This window comes from Lagenorhynchus albirostris, chromosome 5, assembly GCF_949774975.1.
Source record: "Lagenorhynchus albirostris chromosome 5, mLagAlb1.1, whole genome shotgun sequence".
NCBI lineage: Eukaryota > Metazoa > Chordata > Mammalia > Artiodactyla > Delphinidae > Lagenorhynchus > Lagenorhynchus albirostris.
The window spans coordinates 114,727,323-114,748,812 of NC_083099.1; the positions used below are offsets into that span (position 1 = coordinate 114,727,323).

The 21,490-nt window shown below is 35.2% G+C and overlaps 1 protein-coding gene across 1 annotated transcript in view; it reads right to left on the reverse strand.

The window, feature by feature from the left end:
• The window catches only part of ROBO2 (roundabout guidance receptor 2), a 518,554-nt gene that overhangs the window by 103,703 nt on the left and 393,361 nt on the right, over positions 1-21,490 (reverse strand). Inside the window, exons 5-6 of the mRNA XM_060149063.1 lie at positions 17,901-18,028; positions 13,393-13,404 (exon numbers count right to left, since the gene is read on the reverse strand). Of these exons, the coding sequence (XP_060005046.1) occupies positions 13,393-13,404; positions 17,901-18,028 (140 nt within the window). The remainder of the gene's footprint in view (positions 1-13,392; positions 13,405-17,900; positions 18,029-21,490) is intronic.

Consider the following 21,490-nt stretch of genomic DNA (forward strand, 5'->3'; position numbering starts at 1 on the left):
GAAAATGACTATACTATAGGATTCAGTGCAATCCCTCTCAAACTACCAATGGTATTTTTCACAGAACTAGAACAAAAAATTGCACAATTTGTATGGAAACACAAAAGACCCCAAATAGCCAAAGCAATCTTGAGAAAGAAAAACAGAGCTGCAGGAATCAGGCTCCCTGACTTCAGACTAAATTACAAAGCTACAGTAATCAGTATGGTACTGGCACAAAAACAGAAAGCTAGATCAATGGAACAGGATAGAAAGCCCAGAGATAACCCCACGCACACATGCTCACCTTATCTTTGATAAAGGAGGCAAGAGTATACAATGGAGAAAAGACAGCCTCTTCAATAAGTGGTGCTGGGAAAACCGGACAGGTACATGTAAAAGAATGAAATCAGAACACTTCCTAACACCATACATACAAAAAAACTCAAAATGGATTAAAAACCTAAATGTAAGGCCAGACACTATAAAACTCTTAGAGAAAAATATAGGCAGAACACTCTATGACATAAATCACAGCAAGATCCTTTTTGACCCACCTCCTAAAGAAATGGAAATAAAAGCAAAAATAAACAAATGGGACCTAATGAAACTTAAAGGCTTTTGCACAGCAAAAGAAACCATAAACAAGACAAAAAGACAACCCTCAGAATGGGAGAAAATATTTGCAAATGAAGCAACTGACAAAGGATTAATCTCCAAAATTTACAAGCAGCTCATGCAGCTGCATATCAAAAAAACAAACAACCCAATCCAAAAATGGGCAGAAGACCTAGACAGACATTTCTCCAAAGAAGATATACAGATTGCCAACAAACACATGAAAGGATGCCCAACATAACTAATCATTAGAGAAATGCAAATCAAAGCTACAATGAGGTATCAACTCATACCAGTCAGAATGGCCATCATCAAAAAATCTAGAAACAATAAATGCTGGCGAGTGTGTGGAGAAAAGGGAACCCTCTTGCACTGTTGGTGGGAATGTGATTTGATACAGCCACTATGGAGAACAGTATGGATGTTCCTTAAAAAACTACAAATAGAACTACCATATGACCCAGCAATCCCACTATTGGGCATATACCCTGAGAAAACCATAATTCAAAAAGAGTCATGTACCACAATGTTCATTGCAGCACTATTTACAATAGCCAGGACATGGAAGCAACCTAAGTGTACATCAGCAGATGAATGGATAAAGATGTGGGACATATATGCAATGGAATATTGCTCAGCCATAAAAAGGAAACAAAACTGAGTTATTTGTAGTGAGGTGGATGGACCTAGAGTCTGTCATACAGAGTGAAGTAAATACAATGCACAGTGAATTAGATTTGATTTCTGCTAGGTTATGCTTTGATACTGCATTCAGCCCAAGCTGGCTTCAATCAAAGTCACGCTACAGCTCTGTTACACTAACGCCCGCTGCTGTGAGTGAGTGGGTGATATGGAAATCAGATGGCTGAACACGAGTAGGAAGCATAGCCTTGCATAAGGTGGGCTTGGAGATGTGGGATGGGGGGACCCTAAAGGTGATCACATCATGTTCAGAGTTGTTTTTACAGGAAAATATGACTTTCTATGGAAGACATGAACATGGAGACAGTCATGAAGAAGTTGCATACATTAATATGTGATAGGGTGGCTATAGGCACACTCAGCAGCTCTTCCTTTGGGTACAATTTTGCACCTGAGTGAATAAGCTTCTTCTTCTGTAACAATAAAGATTATGAACCTTGTATCCTAAACTCAAGTATAAAATTTTTTTGCTATTTAATATTTTTTGCTTGTTAAATTATAATATATTCTATAAGCATATTTGAAACACACATTCTTCCATCATTTGCTTGTTTTAAAGATCTGCAAGTTGAAAACTGCTTAATACAACAACAATAATTAAAATTAATTGAGTGCTTATTAAGTACCAGGAGGTGTGTTAAACCATCCACAGGCATTATCTCATTTAATATTCAAAGAGCCTTACGTCTTAACTTCTATCATTATGATGTAAAGACCAGAAAATTGAATCTCATGAAGGCTTTTAAAGATTAAATCAATAGATAGGAGGAAGGACTTGACTTCTGATCCGTCTGATATAGTTGGACCTCTTAAACACATATGGTTCACTTCAAGCCATATGACTGAGAATCTGTCATGTCATTACCAAACTGAAGGGTAAGAATTATATGTTATAATTTCCAATATGGTATAATGTTGTTAAAATCATAACATGTTTTTCCTAAATAATTGCTTTTATTGTTAAAGTACATAAAACCTATAAGCTTGCTCTTTCTGCACCACCTGTAAGTACAACCTTTCTTAAGTATACTTATTTCAAGTGATTCTTTATTCAAAAACCTACAGTGCTTTTTCTATTGCTTGCCATTGCAATGCTTGCACATCATTCTCCTCTGTGTAGCATGTTGTCTTCCATCAGCTGGCCCAGGGTTTTACCATCCTGATGCTCACCTGTCCCCAAACTAGCTCCAACATTTCAGCAGACCAGTCTACTTTCAATCACTTGCACGCGTATTTGCTTGTTCTAGTGGTTAATCCATCTTGATATCTATTATCCTTTGATCCACCTTGTCGACAATGATTAACCTGAACACACTCTAATCTTGTACTTTTCTTGTGTTCTTCCCACTTAAGGTACTTGCCCTTGCTTGTATTGTCTTGTTTCTCTATTTGTTCCCCCTGCCTGTGTGCCTTGATTCTTCTGTTCCATTGTAAACTCTTAGTGGTACGGTGTGCTGTCTACTATTTTGCAATGAAATGGTATCCTTATTTGGCCTGGAAAATCTCCAAATAGTGAACATTAAATAAAATTCTTGATTTAAAGCAAATACTCTCGCTTTTTCCCCTCTCATCATACTAAAGAATATGATGCATTCTTACCAGTGACAGTAACTCACTATTATAGTAATTTGGGTGGGGAGAAGTCAAAGAAAATATGTTTGAAAAATTTTCCTAACTGATTCTTATATGCCCCTCTGTAAAGAATGCCCAATACACCAAATGAAAATCTATAACTTAAAGACTATAAATGAGTAGCCACCACCCCAGAGTGACAAAAACAGCATAAAAAATGTTTACCAATTCTAAAAGTTCCTGCAAAAGAAATTAGTTAATAGGCTTAGCCTCAGCAACAAGAAATAGCAAAAATTCATTTCATTAACATGAAATGTAGAGCAGGAGTAAGAGATGAATGTTTACTCAGTAATCAGAACAGGCTGGCTTCTAATTGATAAATGATTGTTTCTTCAAATTATTTAATTCTATTTAATTTTTACTATTTAACACTTCACTTGATTTCAAAATTTTTCTGTTAATAATACTGAAAATGCATAATGTCATAAAAATATTTGATTTGAAACTTATTAACACATAATCCATACCAGAGGAAGTAATGAATTTATAATGAAAAATATAACTTAGGGATATAGGATTTAAAATGAACATTTTTATAAACCCCATTTAATCACATTTTGTTCATTTGTCACTATTTTTCAGGAATATAAACGATCAAATTGCTAAATTACCTACCTTTCAAATTAATCATTTTCTTACTGAGTCCATGGCAATAACTCTTCTGGATGAGTGCTGTGATTTCTTTCTCAGCCATTACCTTACTTCTAACTAATATTAAAAATTCTTATTCCATAACAAAAACCAATATCTATACCTCTTTTCAACAATAATCTAATAATCTATCTCTCAATATATATGTTATATATATATATGCTTTCCTAATGTCAAAATGAAAAAGTAAAACTACTAAATAGTCTGCTGTTTTCATAAATATGGAAAGTATAGTGGTCAAAAAAATAAAATGACTGAAATGAATCAAAATCTTTAGATTTGTCATCTATTTAGATTTCATATTCTACTCTCCACCTATGAGAGCCCTCGCATGTACAAACTGCATTCAATCCTTGTATGAGTAAAGATGTGTTCCAATTTTGCAGCTATACTCTTTATATTTTTTAACCACTGTTGTGGAATTTATTGATTGTGGGAAGACTAATTTTTGAAGGTTCATATAATAGTGAAAACTAAAAGTTATTCATGGTTGTTCAAAATCTGATGACTAAAGTAGGCCATGAAGCTAGTCAAATGTGTTATATAGTATAACTATAAAATAATGTAAGTGACCTTCTAAACTGACATTTATAATAACTGGGAAAGCAATTCCAAAGAGGGTCAAAGGTATTGAGTTTTGGTGATAATGTGACGTACACACAAAAAAGTATGTGTATGTTTTGTGACAGTGATTAAAACCATGTTCTTAAATGTACAGTCACAGATAATATGCTTCTCCTTGAAAATGAGCAATGTAAATATAAAAATGAAATAATTCTACAATTATCTAGAATAAATAGAGTGCCTTTGAAAAGGATAAACTCATTTGGTTCAAAATACCCTGCACATTAAGATCTCACTGCATGCATATAAAAACAGTGTTATAATAAACAGCTCCACCACATAGCCAATTTTTCTTTAATTTTTGAATTTTATTTTATTTATTTTTTGTACAGCAGGTTCTTATTAGTTATCTATTTTATACATATTAGTGTATACATGTCAATCCCAATCTCCCAATTCATCATATAGCCATATTTGACCTTAATTTTTTTAAGGCAACATATTACTGGAAAAAATAAATAAATAAAAATTATTATTATTAATAAATTATTAAATAAATATAAAAATAATAATTTATTATTATAAATTTGTACTAGAAATGAATTCAGATGTTTGTTGGCACTTTCACTCATAATCGTGTTTAATTATTTTAAGCAAACATTTACTGGTTTTATATGGTGTCAGGGTCTGAGGGTACTAAAATCTCTGTTCTCTGGAACTTACCGCCTACCAGAGGAAACTCACATGCAAACAATCAAGCATGACACAACATGATGAACATGGTAATTGCTGTAATACAGGATGTCCCACCATTACGAGAGTAACTTGACTCAGTCTGTCTCCAACAGTTGGGGAAAGCATTGAAAGAGAAAAAGAGAGAGCGAGAGAGAGATTTGTTCTTTTGAGATTAAGTAGGTAAGAAAGGAAGGGTGTGAGGTTGTTCCTCACAGAGGGAAAAATACATGCATTATGTTAGAGATAGAAGTTTTCCAGACTGCACCAATGCACCATTACCATCACCTGGCTTCACTGACACCTTTAGAAAAGCAGGTAAGTCTGTTTGTTAAACTGAAGGATTATATTGGTGGAACCATGTATTTTTCTGTGTAAATGGTCTTTACTGGCTTTAGCAAGTCCAACTTAATCCTCTAATGGTATTAAATATTTCTATATTGTAATAAATGAAACAGCTAACTCATAAAGTAACTAAGTTGGATATGTTTACAGATCATTTTAGATTTTATTACATTTGCACTTAAATTATAGGCAAGTACAGAAAATCATGTAACTATAGGAAATCATTCTGAAATCTAACATGCAAATTTCATAAACTTTTGAATTCTACAAGTTACAAATTAAGAAAAAAATTAAATTTAAACAAATTCTGAATTGTAAATCACATTTTCCCATATTATACTGTCCTTCACCAATCGAGCTTTGCTTCTCTACTTTGCTTTCTGAACTAAAATACTGAGTAGAAAATAAAATAATAAAATTTTGTTTTCTTCAAGGGACTGTTAATTTTCAAGGAAAATACTATTAATTTAAAAACTAATGAATCATTGAATGAGGCAATATTTACATTATTTTTGAAAAAGATCTCATTTTCACCAGCAGAAGAAAAGTAGTTCAAGTAGTGGTGAAAAAAATCCTCTCCAGATACTAACTGGGAAAGCTAGAGTTCTCAGTATTGTGGGTAGAAGAGGTTGTAAGTGTGGAGGTGAGGAGGTAAAACTATAGCTTAAAAATGGCTCTTCATGTAAATGGTGAGACAAGACATCCATTTTCACTCACTTAACCTGTCAACTTGCCAGAACTGTCATGTCAGCACTCTAGCTAAACCACAAAGGTTGATCACATCCCATTATCTCATTTTTTTAGAAAAAGACTGCATGAAGATGCCAATCAGAAGAAAAAAAAAAGGAGGGGAAACTTGCAAGCAAGGAACAAATGTACTGAAGCTGAAGGGCTGCTTAGTTAACGGAATTTTAATATGCAACTGCAATGTTTCTTAATAACATTAATTACACGCTTAGTAAGGCACCATCCTAACTCATTAGTGCCTTCTTTTTTGTTGTATTTTATCTCCTACTAGCAGAATGGGGACTATATGATTGTCCTGTTACCATTAATGTTGCTTAATCTTTTTATAGCACTGTTTAAAACTGCTTGCATAAACATTTTCGAGGCAAGTATTACCTATGTATGCATATGTGTGTATCAATTAACTGCACCAACATTTGGCGTGCCCCTCCCACATGTAAATGTTATGCTAGACCTAGAGGCAGCAGAAAGATAAATACAACAATGTATTTACTGACAAAGAGCTAATAGTTTTGAGGGGAGATGAAAATAATAGCCTCAGTGAATCTGGGAAGCCATGTTTGCCATAAGAGATTTAAAAAAGCTTTCAGACATATTTTAACTCAAAATTTAATTTAATTTGGTAGTTTATATATTTTAATGAATCTAATTATGTACTATTCCCTTGAGTGACACTTAATATGTTTAAATAAATAGTGCAGTAATTCAAATGTCATGCATATAATATTTAGGTGTAATGCACATCATGATATATATTTTACAGTATATACATATGTAAATAGATATGATGATATCTTTCTGTCAACAAATTATTATAACTTATAAAAATGAAAATTTTTACTTTCTAAGAAGGTGTGACTAAAATATTGATGCTATTTCTTTCTGGCAATAGCCAGTGAAATCTCTTAATACTAATCTCATAATACTGTTTCTAGCCAGAATATTTACATTATTGAGATATTTGATATTTATAGTACTTTTAACTACTAAGTTAACAATTTATTTTATTTTCATTTGGATAGATCCCAAAATTAATGAGTAATGGAGTAAAGGCTTATTGCTCCACCTTCCTCTATTGACCATAACAAAATAAATGAATAATATGGAAAAACTACCATTGCCTCAAACCACAAATTGTGAAGTACCCCTGCCAAACAAGGTCAAATCTGGAGGAAAATGAGGATGCAAGGTGAGCAACAGCTAGCCCCACCCACAATCCTCTATCAATGCCAATTTCACAAAAAATTTCTGTCAATACTGTGAGAACCCAATCCATGATCCTTTGATAGAAAGAAAGGAGATCTAGAGTCAAGAAGGAGACTTGGGAAATATGAGACATGACTTTGCAGATAACCAACTAAAATTAAGAAGTCTGGAGAGAAGGTATTGAAGGAAAGAAAAAGCCAAGCCTACTATGGATGGCGAAAATTTAAGGGGGCCCCCATGACCTTCCCTTCATGGAGTTACTCCCATGGTTATGTTATGTTATGTTATGTGACAAAAGGGATTCTGCAGATGTAATTAAGGTAACTAATCAGTTGACCTTAAGATAGGTCTTAGGGACCTTAAGATTAGTTTAGGGGCCTAACCCAATCACATAAAACCTTTCAATCAGGGAATTTTCTCTAGCTGATAGCAGACTGGGAAGTGAGAGAGATACAGAGCAAAGCACCTGAAGGATTCAAGGGATCACTGCTGACTTTGAAGGCTGTGGCAGCCATGCGCAAAGGTTAGCAAGTGAATTGTGAGCAACTTCTGGCTGGCAGCCAACAAGGAAATGGGGACTTCAATCATACAACCTCAAAGAACTCAATACTGCCAACAACCTGCATGCATTCTGAAGTAGATTCTTCTGGAGAGTCTCCAGAGAAGCGCCCAGCCTGATCAACATCTTGATTTAGCCTGTGAAATGCTAAAAAGAGGACCGAGTTGAGTCTGGTTGGACTTCTGATCTACAGAACTGCGGCCTAAAAAACGGCTGCTGTTTAAGTCATTCAATTTGTGGTAACTTGTTATGCAGCAGTAGAAAACTAGTAAAACTAGTAAAAACCATCTTCATTACAAAGCAGGGAGTATGAAGGAAGATGAAGAGTGTTTCCTATGTTTTGCTGTGTATTACTAGAATCACTAGCTTACCAAGGAGAAAATGACATGTTTTTTGAAAAAATATTCCAGATAAGAGTTCAAGTAGAGGTTGACCCTGATACTTTTCACTTTCTCTTCTCCAAACATGTAAACCCTAGCTTTCAGCAGTTAACTAGATGATTAATAATCAAATAGGGACTAAAACAGGATCTACGTAAAATAAAATAAAGCAAACTGTATATTAACTAATTACTTACTAATTAATGACAGAAAAGAACATAATCAATTAATCAAAGGGAGATAAAGCATTTATATCGTCCAAAAATAACCCAAGGAAACACAGAAATACTTTAGAATAAATAGTTGTCCATAGTCTAAATAGAATTATGTACAACAGGGCCTCTCTTTAAAAAAGAAACAAACAAAAAAATCTCAAAAAGGGGTAAAGGCGTTAAAACACAAGTGAAGAAGAATACTTTGTTCAAGCTTATCAAGGAAATGAACTAAAAGTTAAAGTAAGTTAAAGAAATATATTTTAGAAATAAGAAAAAATGATAACTGCAATTGAAAAAGTTAGGAAGGTGATAAATATGCATTAAGAAATAATACAATGTGAAAGAATGATGACTTCAAAATTATTATAGAGAAGTTAACAGATATGGAACTGAGACAAAGGAAAGCCAATATAACTGATGTATTTGAGAAAAACAAGTGAGACAGAAAAGGTATTCAGAGATAAAACAGAAGAAACCATTTTGAAATAGAGTAAATTAAAGGATGAATCTGCAGATTTTAGGGGTCGTGCTGTCCCAGGAACATTAGACACAGGGTGATCAGGCCCAAGGTATAACCCAGCAAAGTTATAGAAGAAGGGAATACATTGGTATTCATATTTGTATTCATAAAAGGGTATCCCAGCTGAGGATAAAAATATTCTGTAAGTCTTGTACTTCCCTATAGTACCATTCAATACAAAAACAATAAAACATTCTCATGAAAGTCTGAGAAAAGAAAGTATGACTCAATAATTTTATACCTACCCTTCAAATTAGAGGCATTGAACAGACATTGTCAAACACACAAGGTGCTTCCAAAAGAAATAAGTCAGTGACTAAAACCAGCCAAGCATGAGAAGTAACCACTACTTGTTTTTCACTTGAAAAATTAGTATGAGCTAAAGATATTTTAAATGTTTCACATTATGGGAACTCTGTTAGAATATACAAGACAAAATACAATGCATTTTTTAACCTACAATTTAATCAAAACATATGGAGCAATGAAAAACGTGATGCTTAATAAAAATTAAACGGGACACTGCATAAAGTAGCTAATCAGCGCCAGATGTAGGAAACATCAAGGGCTCCTAGGAGAGAGATGATCACCTCAGGTCATGGGGTAACACCTTGCCCAAAGAAGAAAGGCTGAAGAGAATAAAAGTATAGGTTTCCTTCCAAGATACACTCAGGATGCCTTTTGCACAAAAGTGGATCTCGACATGAAAGGATTCGTATATAATATCCACCTAGTTTCTGATTTTTAAAAACCTGTAATATTTCCAATATTAAGTTGAATTATATCCAGCACATTAAACTTTCCAAATTTCAAGGTGGGGTGGAGGGTAGGGGTGTTGAAAACACCAGTTGCATTATTTTTAAAGCATTATCTGATTTCTATTTTTTCCTGAATGAAGTTTTTCAGTCACTCACTTTTTATTGGATCTTTTGGTGGCCTCAATAAAATGTTTCAGAGCATGTTATAAAACAAACTCCACTTCAACTCAAAGGAGAACTTTCTAAAATGAAGACATGTTAATTTTTTGTGTTTAGACAGTTAAAAGATTGAAACAATATGTCCCTATAGATTTCTGTTTAGAATAGTGGCTGCTTCTTTAAAATAATAATAATAAAAGATGGGAATTTTGTCAAAAACATATATATTTCTCAATACTTATACACTCTTGTGGCCAATTATATTCTATAAAAAGAAACACACTTTTGATTTACTAAACTAGGAAATAATTGGAAGTTTCCATAAAGTTGTGTATTGTCAATTTGTTTTTGATATTTTAAATGAGTTTCACCTGATATACTCAGTTTTTAGTTTCCATACTGGAGGCAATCACCATCTAGCATATGGTATACACGACACAAAATGGAGCAGGCCTCAGCTTCTCAAGCAAGGCAGCTGGTAGGTTTGACAGTCCTTTTCCAAATTATTCATTATGTTTTGAGTTGCTGCTAGGAAAAAATGTGTTGCCCATCTCCAAAATAGATGTTCTTTTTTATTTTTAAGCTTGGGAAAGACTTCCAATAGAAAATAAGACAGATGGGTATAGGAAGCAAGATATTTATCTCTATTTAGACCCTTTTCTTCTGTCAGTTCCCTCATCAACAGAGTTTTCCAAACAAACAAATGAATATTTCAGCATTCAGACTTAACTCTGTCCTAGGATGTACTTTTGCTCTCATATAAAGAATGCCTTTGGAACAGTAAAAAGTCAAAACCACAAGAAGGGTTGGTGGATTTTTAACGATCAAAGTGGCATTTGTCTAGATTTTGTGGTAAAAAGCAGCTAGGGAAGTTACATTCCAGGACTCTTTCTGAGGTGTTGATGACATTGCAGATGAGGAAGTGAAATCTGGAGACTACTTTGCTCCATTGGCAAGTATGTGATTGTTTGCTTTCAGTAGGACTTCCCACATTGATGATCCTCAAAATCAAGAGTTTTCTTACACTCTCAAAAGTACAGGCAAGAAGGTGTTTATTCCAACTGTAAGTTGCATAGAGTTTCCAATTCTTTGACTCAAATGCAGCTTATAAGAGTCATCCAGTTTGGAGGTTTAAAATGATTTCTAAATTGGCTTTCCACACAGACAATCAAGTTTCATCTGGTAGGTAATGTAGTGATTGGTTTCTGAATCTGTTAGTATTCCAGAATGTGCATATATTTCTAATTTTCTTTTAAAAGCTTTAGACAGGAACTACTCCTTGAACTCTCTCTAAATTTTACATAGTTGGTACATAGTTCTTCACATAATTTATACTAGAATCGGAAGATGGATTTTCTCCCCCTTCTGTGGTTTCTACTTTGTAGAATACTGATTATGTTATTGCTAAGAGCTTCAAAGTTTAAAAACTTTTAGTCTAGTAACAAATATTAATGTAGTTTTCTATTATTTGAATATTTAATTCATGATTTTACTTAATTTGTAGCTTCTCACCTTACAATAAAAGTTGGCATATCTATACTTCCTGAATTAAAATTGATGCAAAAAGTTGATGCAAAGAAAAAGCAGGCTAATTTCCACATTATCAGTCTCTTCTTTGGTGATCCAATAAGAGCATATCAAACATTCAGTTTCCCAAATTAATAGTAGTTGTCAAGTTTAGAGTATAGTTCTTCATATTTCTGAGCACTGTCATAAGCCATTTTAAGAAAGATTTATGAAATGACAGACTTTCCCAGAATAAAGTACAATGTGTCAAGAAGCTATTCTTTAGTTCCAGTCCAATGGGAATTTAAGAAATCATTTCAAAAAAGAATAAAAAACAGAAATAACTTTTGAAATGCCTTGTAGGCGACAAATATATCTCAATACTCTGTGCATATCACATTTTCTAAACAAGGTATTTTTTTATTCATGAGTTTTGATATATTGGAAATTATTAACATATTGTTCTATTTTCCAGGAGCTTGTGAAATAATACAAATCAAGTGGTCATGGTTTATCAGCATAAGGCTTCTATATATAAAGATCTATAATTTAAATGTGATTTTTCCTGTTAATTTATGAAGTTATTATCTTATTCTTTCCCATTTACTTCTTAATTTTAGATGTCAAACCATAGATATGTAAAGTTATTATTAATATGAATTCTTACAAATGCAAAAAAATTTTAAACTATAGTATATTCTTTAATTTTCTAACAGCATCAATTGTAAAACGCAGGATCAATTTAATAATTGTATTTTAAGAAAAAATGCCTGCAGTTTATGTTCAAATTAATCATAAGCCATAAGCATACTTCAAAAATATTGAAATGTGAAATAATGTATGTCTCAGAAACTAGGAATGTGTTAACAAATGTTGGCATACAAAACTTTTTCACATATATGATCAATTTTGAACTCAATTCATTCCTATAGCAGTTTTGATACGTCAGAGCTTTTCTCTCCATTTTATAGAGGAAGTGATTGGGGATTAGGGATGTTGAATAACTGACAAAGGAAGTACTGCTCAGAAATGGCAGAGCAGAAATTCAGATTGGGAAGCCAAAGTTCTATTTATTGTATTTGCTATCCATATAAGAGTACATTACATAACAATAATGTTTGTGAATGTTTCAACCAACGGGGGAAAAATGTTATGAGTCTGGATGGCTATACATCAAATGTCAACAATGTCAAGCCAGTATAATAAGAAAGCTTTTGAAGTTAGGTGGACCATTTATAAAGCTGTATCAAATTGAATAACTTATTAAAGTATCTCTTGGTATATTAAAGAAGCAATGTACTAAATTAATTTATTCATTCACCTACCCATCCATTTATGCATATATCTATTTACTTATAACACAATTACCAAGATTTCTTTTATTCAAACACATTTCTTGGTAGGTTAAGCAAAACTTTAAAAGAGATGCAGAAAGTTTATCAATACATTTGAAAATATTTTATTTTTGTTTACAAATAATTACCACTTAAATTACTGCAAGCGCAAGCTGTTAACTTCAGTTTTGCAAAGCCAAATGAAGAAAAAGATATATTCAAACTTTTCATGCCAAAGAACACGGCTCATCCCTCCCTTTTCCCCTTAGTGTAAGCATCAACTTACAGTAACTTGAAGCATTCTACTAAATTTTAAGTAGGCATGCAGATAATAAGTATGCAGCAGTAAAAAATACCCTTACAGAGAGCAGACTCTAAGCAGCTTAAAATAAAAGTGCATAAAATAATAGAACTTCTTAATTTAGTTCATAATCTTTTATATTAATGAATATCAAACATAACTAATAATTGAATATTTTATACACACAAGAAAAAGGAAGTATTGTATTTTTCTCAAGAAAAGTTAGAAGTTTATAATATTCATCATTCATATATTCTTTTACAAGAAAATTGTTACCTATTAATTGCTAAGTAACAAAAAGCCACTACAAAATGGTTTAGTAAAGTGATGAAAAAGTTAGGAGCAACTTTTACAGCAGACAGTCCCTCAAGTAATATTTTAACAGGGGTGAACAAATGTATTTCATTCAGTCATATCCTACTATGCATGAGCTATGAAGCATTGTACAAAGCCATGCGAAATGGATAGAAGGATGGCTACTTACCAACAGGGCGAGCTGTAGACATTACAATGGTGTGGTGAGAACATAAAAAAGAAATTAAAAAAAAAGAAAGAAAAGAAAATTATCAGAATGCATGATGTGTAATGTTACATTTAAGTATGGACAGTAGGGTGATTTCTAATCTCATTATTCAAGTATGAACAGGATGTCCCAGCTTGGTAAAAACTGAACGTAATTATAAATAGAGCTCTAAGAAAATAATTACTTTGCACACCGAGATTAACTCTAAGCAATTTGAGAGATACTTTACATAAGGTCTTATTGTTATCATCATTTACTATAGTTATTATTTCAAAGATCTTTTTAGAGTTAAACAGCCTTGTGTTACCCCAAAGTTAAGAACCTGATGAATATAACTATTCAAGTCACAGGCTAGCAAATGTCATGTCAATAAAAGAAGGCCTTGCTGTCTGATTTAAATAGCAATTGGATTTTAAGCATGGTTAGTCAGAACCATTACAAGGACTACAGAAAAGCCCCTGACGCTGCGTTTCACCCAGTAATAAGTTAAGATCACATCACTTTTCATCCGTGGACAGGGTAGATGAAAATATAACAGATAGGTTGGAACATCCTTAGAGATTTCAACTGAGTAGCTCTCTAACTACTGTTAAGCTCTTTTCTTTTTTTGGCAGAGGGCAGAAAACAATGACTGACAAATAGATTCTTGTCCATACTGAGAATGGCTTTCAAACTGCTGCTTCAACAAATTATTGTTATTTTTTATTATTCTATAACTTTCAATCACTAAAATCAGTTGTCATAGACTGCCCCCTTTTTTAATGCACAGAAACTGTAAGAGACACACATGGGCTTAATAATACTTTCTTTAAAAAGAATAATGCCAAATCAATTTAGATAGTAAACCACTTTATATAAAAGCAATGGACAAATATAAAACATATGGTCCCATTTTCAAATGAAGAAGAAATAGATTTAGTAGCGTTTGAACTTTTATTAAACCTTACATTTCAAAATATAAATTTATTCAGCAAACAAGTGTTTCATCCATACCCCAGTGGGTAAAGCTCCAGTGTGAACCCACTGTAACTCTCGAACTTATGAGTAGTTTTGTCTTGATGACTTGTTGGCATGGTGAGATAGACATAGCCATTGAAACCATATTTATAGACCTTCATTCACTCAACAAATACATCACAATTCTAGTTCTGTGCAATCTTTGAAACTATATTGGAGTTTATTCTCTATGAGATTCATGGTCTTAGAATATTATTCACAATTAAGGGGGGGGGGTAATACAACTCAAAGAAGACTAAAGCAATCATAGCAGCTGAATGAAAATTCTGGCTTAGTGAAACTCTAGTGTGTCCTACAGTCTATAGTGGGTTTACTATAGCAAGAGGGAGAAAGTAAGTTGAACTATGCACAATAATTTCTTTCTTTTTCTGGGTGGGCACAAAAATAACAACTAAGAACAAAACAACAGACTAACGTAATGAAGTTGTGCCTTATTCTGACTGATGAGATTTCTCTTGATTTTGCCAATGTCTAGTAGTAAAAGTACTTTGTGTTTCACTTTTGAATTTGCATTTTCAGGTGCCACCTCCAGCTGAATCTGAAACATAATGTTTCCTTTAGAAACAAAAAGGCATTTTGAGTCTATGATTGTAAAGAGAGAAAAAGAAAAAAACATGGTGAGAAATCATGTTTTAAAGAAATAAAATATATTTCTTAGTCTAGGAAAATTCCAAAAAAATTAAAACTTTATTGCTCTAGAACCAAGATAGTTTTCCCAACGAAGCTTTGATTTATGCAAAGCCAATTTAAGCAACTGAAAAATGGGAAAAAATATGTTTATAAATATGCAGTTTGTGTTCACTCATTTTGGAGCCACTTTAAAAAAGTTCTATTAGATCATGAAATATTTGATTAGAACATAAATGCTAGGAGGCTCATTATTGTCTAGCAATATTTCTTTCTAATTTTGTTTGTCAAGTCAGCAAAGGGAGCTACTTGCTGTTAAGTTTAATTTTATAGTCTATTTTCACCATATTTCTGAAGTGGAAAACAACTGAGTAAGTCTGTTTCAGATTGTGATTATAAAACTTCGTTTTCTTTTCTCAAACTGGCTAAAGTGAATATCATGATAAAATTTTAGCAGAAACATCACAATAAAGCTTGTCGTTGTAACATAGCAACATTTCATCCTGAAAAAAACCCAGCAGGTGGATGTTTTCAAAATCAGCAAATTAAACTAAACTGTGTCCCTGCATTAAATGGATGAAAATGGATGTGGCCTCTTGGGTCAGTTGACCCTGTTCTAATAAAACAATCCAAAGAAGGGCTGAACGTTTCATTTATGTGCATAGAAAAATGAGTGTAAAAAAATAAGCCATAGATAATATTTTTTCTTTCCGTTAACCTCTTAGTATGAGAAATCCCAACCGGTAAAAAAGTAATTTTAAACAATTTTTACTCCACATTCTATTACATTATGGAGATTTTAATTCTTTAACCCTGTTTTTGAGGTTTCAGTCTTAGATGAAATGCATACTACATAGATTAAACTCTCTAATCCATTTACAGGACACAGATTAGGGGAGAGACCATTAAGGTTTGCTGATATAAAAAAAAGAATCCTATTGAAAACAAACAACTCTTTCTATTAGTTTTGTAAATTAGCTTCAAACATCCATCCAGGAGTAGCATGCTTTGTTAAATGAAATGGTAAACCTGAAACTTTCAACAAATTATGAAAACAATTAGCTGGGAAAGATCTTAAAGCAAACAGACCACTTCAAATCTCATTCATCCAAGCATTCAAGTATAAAAGGAACCCTGCTGCTTCTACAAACAAACAACTCCTCACATTTTCTCACCATTTGTTTAGTCAGCAAATATTTTTGTGACAGGAACATTTCTTGGTTAGTTGTTTATTTTCTTTTTCCACTTACTTTAGAAAAAACAAACAAACTTTGGGCGAATTATGGTCAAGTGAATTGCTTTTGCAAAGGACTGATGAGATAAAAGCAAACAAATATACATAAATATATAACCACCTACCGGAAAAGGTAGGTTAACTATACTAAAGTGGCTTACAAATCAGATTTTGATCATATATTATCAGTATATATATTCAATTGGTGTATCATCATAGCTTTTTGTGATCTGTTAACTAATGAGGAATGAAAAACTTTTTAAGCAACTAGTTTGCTCATTTTGTCTAAGTTTATTTTATATCTAAGTCCACACTAGAATATCTGGATGGGGGAAAAATGGATTAAGCGGAATAGGAATGAAGTGATTGAGAAGTCTGGAACTCACCAGTTTTTTTTCTAGGTATCCAGAGTAAATGTCTCCTAATATTTACCTGGAGGAAGGTTTCTTTTTAATGATATGATGCCCAAATCATACATCTGGCAAAAATCATTTTTCTTACCAGCTAGAGGACCAGTCTAAGAATCCCTGACACACTTCTTGCCAATCCAAATTCCTCCAAGCCTTTCTCCTAATCTTATGAAAACTTCTGTCAGCAAAGCTGCACAAGGCTAAGAGGTCTGACTAAACAGGGTGAGATGCAAGTGAGACATGGATATAAACATGCAGCCAACTTCCTTATCATGAGGGATGGGAGGAGGAGGCATTAGTTAAGGTACTGGAAGAAAGGCTGAAAGATAGGGCAATGGATGTACTTGCCTATCTCTGAAGTTCTGTGAGTGTAAACAATGCCATGGGTAATATCTATTTGGCGAGAGTAAGTGTAGCTGTGTACTTGGTACTACTTGGTACCTTGGGCTACATAATTTACTCATGTGGATCAACATGTGCCACCAGGAAGGCAGTTAATTCATTCTAGCTCACTGTAGGGTTAAGTAATGCTTTCTTTCACTTATAAGTAATTGCAGGGAGTCTATAAACGAAAATTATTCCATGACTGAGAAAGTGCATGATACCCAGAAAGTGAAAGTTATTACAGGAGCGGCACTGACTATTTCAATTTTTTAAGGTGAATGAACTTCACAAATCATTTTCTAAATCAGATTTTCTCAACATGGGAGCTCCTTTGTGTCCATTTTTCACCTTTGGAAGCAGTGTTAGCTTTTTCAGATTGCTTTTTGAATGCTGAAATAAAAAAGAATTTCAAAAAAAGTCTACTAGTATAAAGTGACAATCTAGTAAACAGAAAACCAAGTATCTTTGAAATTAGTGACATTTAAAATCAGTAAATAGTTCAAAACAATGGAAACATAAAAGATTAGTGTAAATCTTTCCTATTTTAAGATTTACTTTTAAACTACATTAGCTATTATTTATTAAATAAAAATTAATCATTTCAAATGATCATCCCTTCAAACCCAAATTTGAAAGTAATTTTATTTCAACTAAAATATAGAGAGAACACAAAATCTAGGCATTTTAATGTGATAATAAAACAGCATAAGCTATTATTTTGATTGTGAGTTCACTTACCAATTTGACCAAATATTAGTCTTCTGGTTCAATTGTATTTCACATCTTAAGTCTCTTACCTCGGACTGTGAGGGTAGCAGAAGCTTCCACCTTTCCAACCCGATTCTCAGCAATACACATATATGTGCCTTCATCTGTACTCATGGCCTTTTTAATTCTCAGTGTGTAATCATCTCTGATGTCATACCTGTGTAGAATATGAATTGGTTTTATTAAATAACATTGATTATATTTAGATAACACTAACTATTCATTTTTCGTTTTTATACTGTATTTTAACTAAAATAACACACACACACACACACACACACAACGTTCAGCCATAAAGTGCAACTGCTTAGATTAAAGCTACTGCTAATAAGATCATTAATGTTGTATCTTATCTCTAGCTGCTTGATCATCAATTACCGATAATTTAGACATGTATACAACTCTGGCTGCATCAAAACTCTCAAAGGTATTATTAACACTTTGACTTTTTTTTGGTAGCTCTTAGATAGTAAGAAAACAGTGTATAGTTCAGTTTCTTGGTGAGTTATATTTTGTAAGTTACACTGCATTCAAATATATGATTTATTTTTTAGGTACCTTGAATATAATAGAGCTGAAATATATTAAAGGAGAAAATTCTCTTATTTGTTGGCAAATTGACAAAACAGACACTGGCTAAAAGAATTAAGAAGCGGTAATCCTTTTTTTAGATTAGCAATATTAACTTTTAAAACATCAACATGGAGACTTCCGGGAAGATGGCGGAAGAGTAAGACGCGGAGATCACCTTCCTCTCCACAGATACACCAGAAGTACATCTACGCGTGGAACAACTCCTACGGAGCACCTACTGAACGCTGGCAGAAGACCTCAGACCTCCCAAAAGGCAAGGAACCCCCCACGTACCTGGTTAGGGCAAAAGAAAAAACTAAACAGAGACAAAAGGATAGGGACGGGTCCTGCACCAGCGGGAGAGAGCTGTGAAGGAGGAAAAGTGTCCACACACTAGGAAGCCCCTTCGCGGGTGGAGACTTCGGGAGGCGGAGTGGGGGAGCTTGGGAGCCGCGGAGGAGAACACAGCAACAGGGGTGCGGAGGGCAAAGCGGACAGATTCCAGCGCAGAGGATCGGGCCGACCGGCACTCACCAGCCGAGAGGCTTGTCTGCTCGCCCGCCGGGGCGGGCGGGACTGGGAGCTGAGGCTCCGGCTTTTGTCGGAGCGCCGGGACAGGACTGAGGTTGGCGGCGTGAACACAGCCTGCAGGGCGTTAGTGCACCGCGGCTAGCCGGGAGAGAGTCCGGGGAAAAGTCTGGACCTGCCGAAGAGGCAAGAGACTTTTACGTCCCTCTTTGTTTCCTGGTGCACGAGGAGAGGGGATTAAGAGCGCTGCTTGAGAGGGCTCCAGGGACGGGCGCGAGCCGCGGCTAAGACTGCGGAGCCCAGAGACGGACATGGGACGCTGAGGCCGCTGCTGCCGCCGTCGGGAGGCCTGTGTGCGAGCACAGGTCACTAGCCACACGCCCTTCCGGGGAGCCTGTGCAGCCCGCCACTGCCAGGGTCCCGGGATCCAGGGACGGCTCCCCCGGGAGAGCGCACGGCGCCCTCAGGCTGCAGCGTCACGCCGGCCTCTGCCGCTGCAGGCCCGCCCCGCACTCCGTGACCCTCCCTACCCCCCGGCCTGGGTGAGCCAGAGCCTCCGAATCAGCGGCTCCTTTAACCCCGTCCTGTCTGAGCAAAGAACAGACGCCCTCCGGTGACCTACACGCACAGGCGGGGCCAAATCCAAAGCTGAGCCCCTGGGAACTGTCAGAACAAAGAAGAGAAAGGGAAATCTCTCCCAGCAGCCTCAGAAGCAGCGGATTAAAGCTCCGCCATCAACTTGATATACCCTGCATCTGTGGAATACCTGAATAGACAACGAATCATCCCAAATTAAGGAGCCCTGTGGATGAAAGGCTCTTGGTGCTGCAGCCAGGAGTCAGTGCTGTGCCTCTGAGGTGGGAGAGCCAACTTCAGGACACTGGTCCACAAGAGGCCTCCCAGCTGCACATAATATCAAACAGCAAAAATCTCCGAGAGATCTCCATCTCAACGCCAGCACCCAGCTTCACTCAACGACCAGCAAGCTACAGTGCTGGACATCCTATGCCAAACAACTAGCAAGACAGGAACACAACCCCACCCATTAGCAGAGAGGCTGCCCAAAATCATAGTAAGTCTACAGACACCCCAAAACGCACCACCAGACGTGGACCTGCCCACCAGAAAGACAAGATCCAGCCTCATACACCAGAACACAGGCACTAGTACCCTCCACCAGGAAGCCTACACAACCCACTGAACCAACCTTAGCCACTGGGGACAGACACAAAAAACAACAGGAACTACGAACCTTCAGCCTGCAAAAAAGGAGACCCCAAACACAGTAAGATAAGCAAAATGAAAAGACAGAAAAACACACAGCAGATGAAGGAGCAAGATAAAAACCCACCAGACCTAACAAATGAAGAGGAAATAGGCAGTCTACCTGAAAAAGAATTCAGAATAATGATAGTAAGGTTGATCCGAAATCTTGGAGATAGAATGGACAATAGAATGGACAAATTGCAAGAATCAGTTAACAAGGACCTAGAAGAACTAAAGATGAAACAAGCAACGATGAACAACACAATAAATGAAATTAAAAATACTCTAGATGGGATCAATAGCAGAATAACTGAGGCAGAAGAACGGATAAGTGACCTGGAAGATAAAATCGTGGAAATAACTACTGCAGAGCAGAAAAAAGAAAAAAGAATGAAAAGAACTGAGGACAGTCTCAGAGACCTCTGGGACAACATTAAACGCACCAACATTCGAATTATAGGGGTTCCAGAAGAAGAAGAGAAAAAGAAAGGGACTGAGAAAATATTTGAAGAGATTAGAGTTGAAAACTTCCCTAATATGGGAAAAGAAATAGTTAATCAAGTCCAGGAAGCACAGAGAGTCCCATACAGGATAAATCCAAGGAGAAATACGCCAAGACACATATTAATCAAACTGTCAAAAATTAAATACAAAGAAAACATATTAAAAGCAGCAAGGGAAAAACAACAAATAACACACAAGGGAATCCCCATAAGGTTAACAGCTGATCTTTCAGCAGAAACTCTGCAAGCCAGAAGGGAGTGGCAGGACATATTGAAAGTGTTGAAGGAGAAAAACCTGCAACCAAGATTACTTTACCCAGCAAGGATCTCATTCAGATTTGATGGAGAAATTAAAACCTTTACAGACAAGCAAAAGCTGAGAGAGTTCAGCACCACCAAACCAGCTCTACAACAACTGCTAAAGGAACTTCTCTAGGCAAGAAACACAAAAGAAGGAAAGGACCTACAATAATGAACCCAAAACAATTAAGAAAATGGGAATAGGAACACACATATCGATAATTACCTTAAATGTAAATGGACTAAATGCTCCCACCAAAAGACACAGATTGGCTGAATGGATACAAAAACAAGACCCATATATTTGCTGTCTACAAGAGACCCACTTCAGACCTAGAGACACATACAGACTGAAAGTAAGGGGATGGAAAAAGGTATTTCATGCAAATGGAAACCAAAAGAAAGCTGGAGTAGCAATTCTCATATCAGACAAAATAGACTTTAAAACA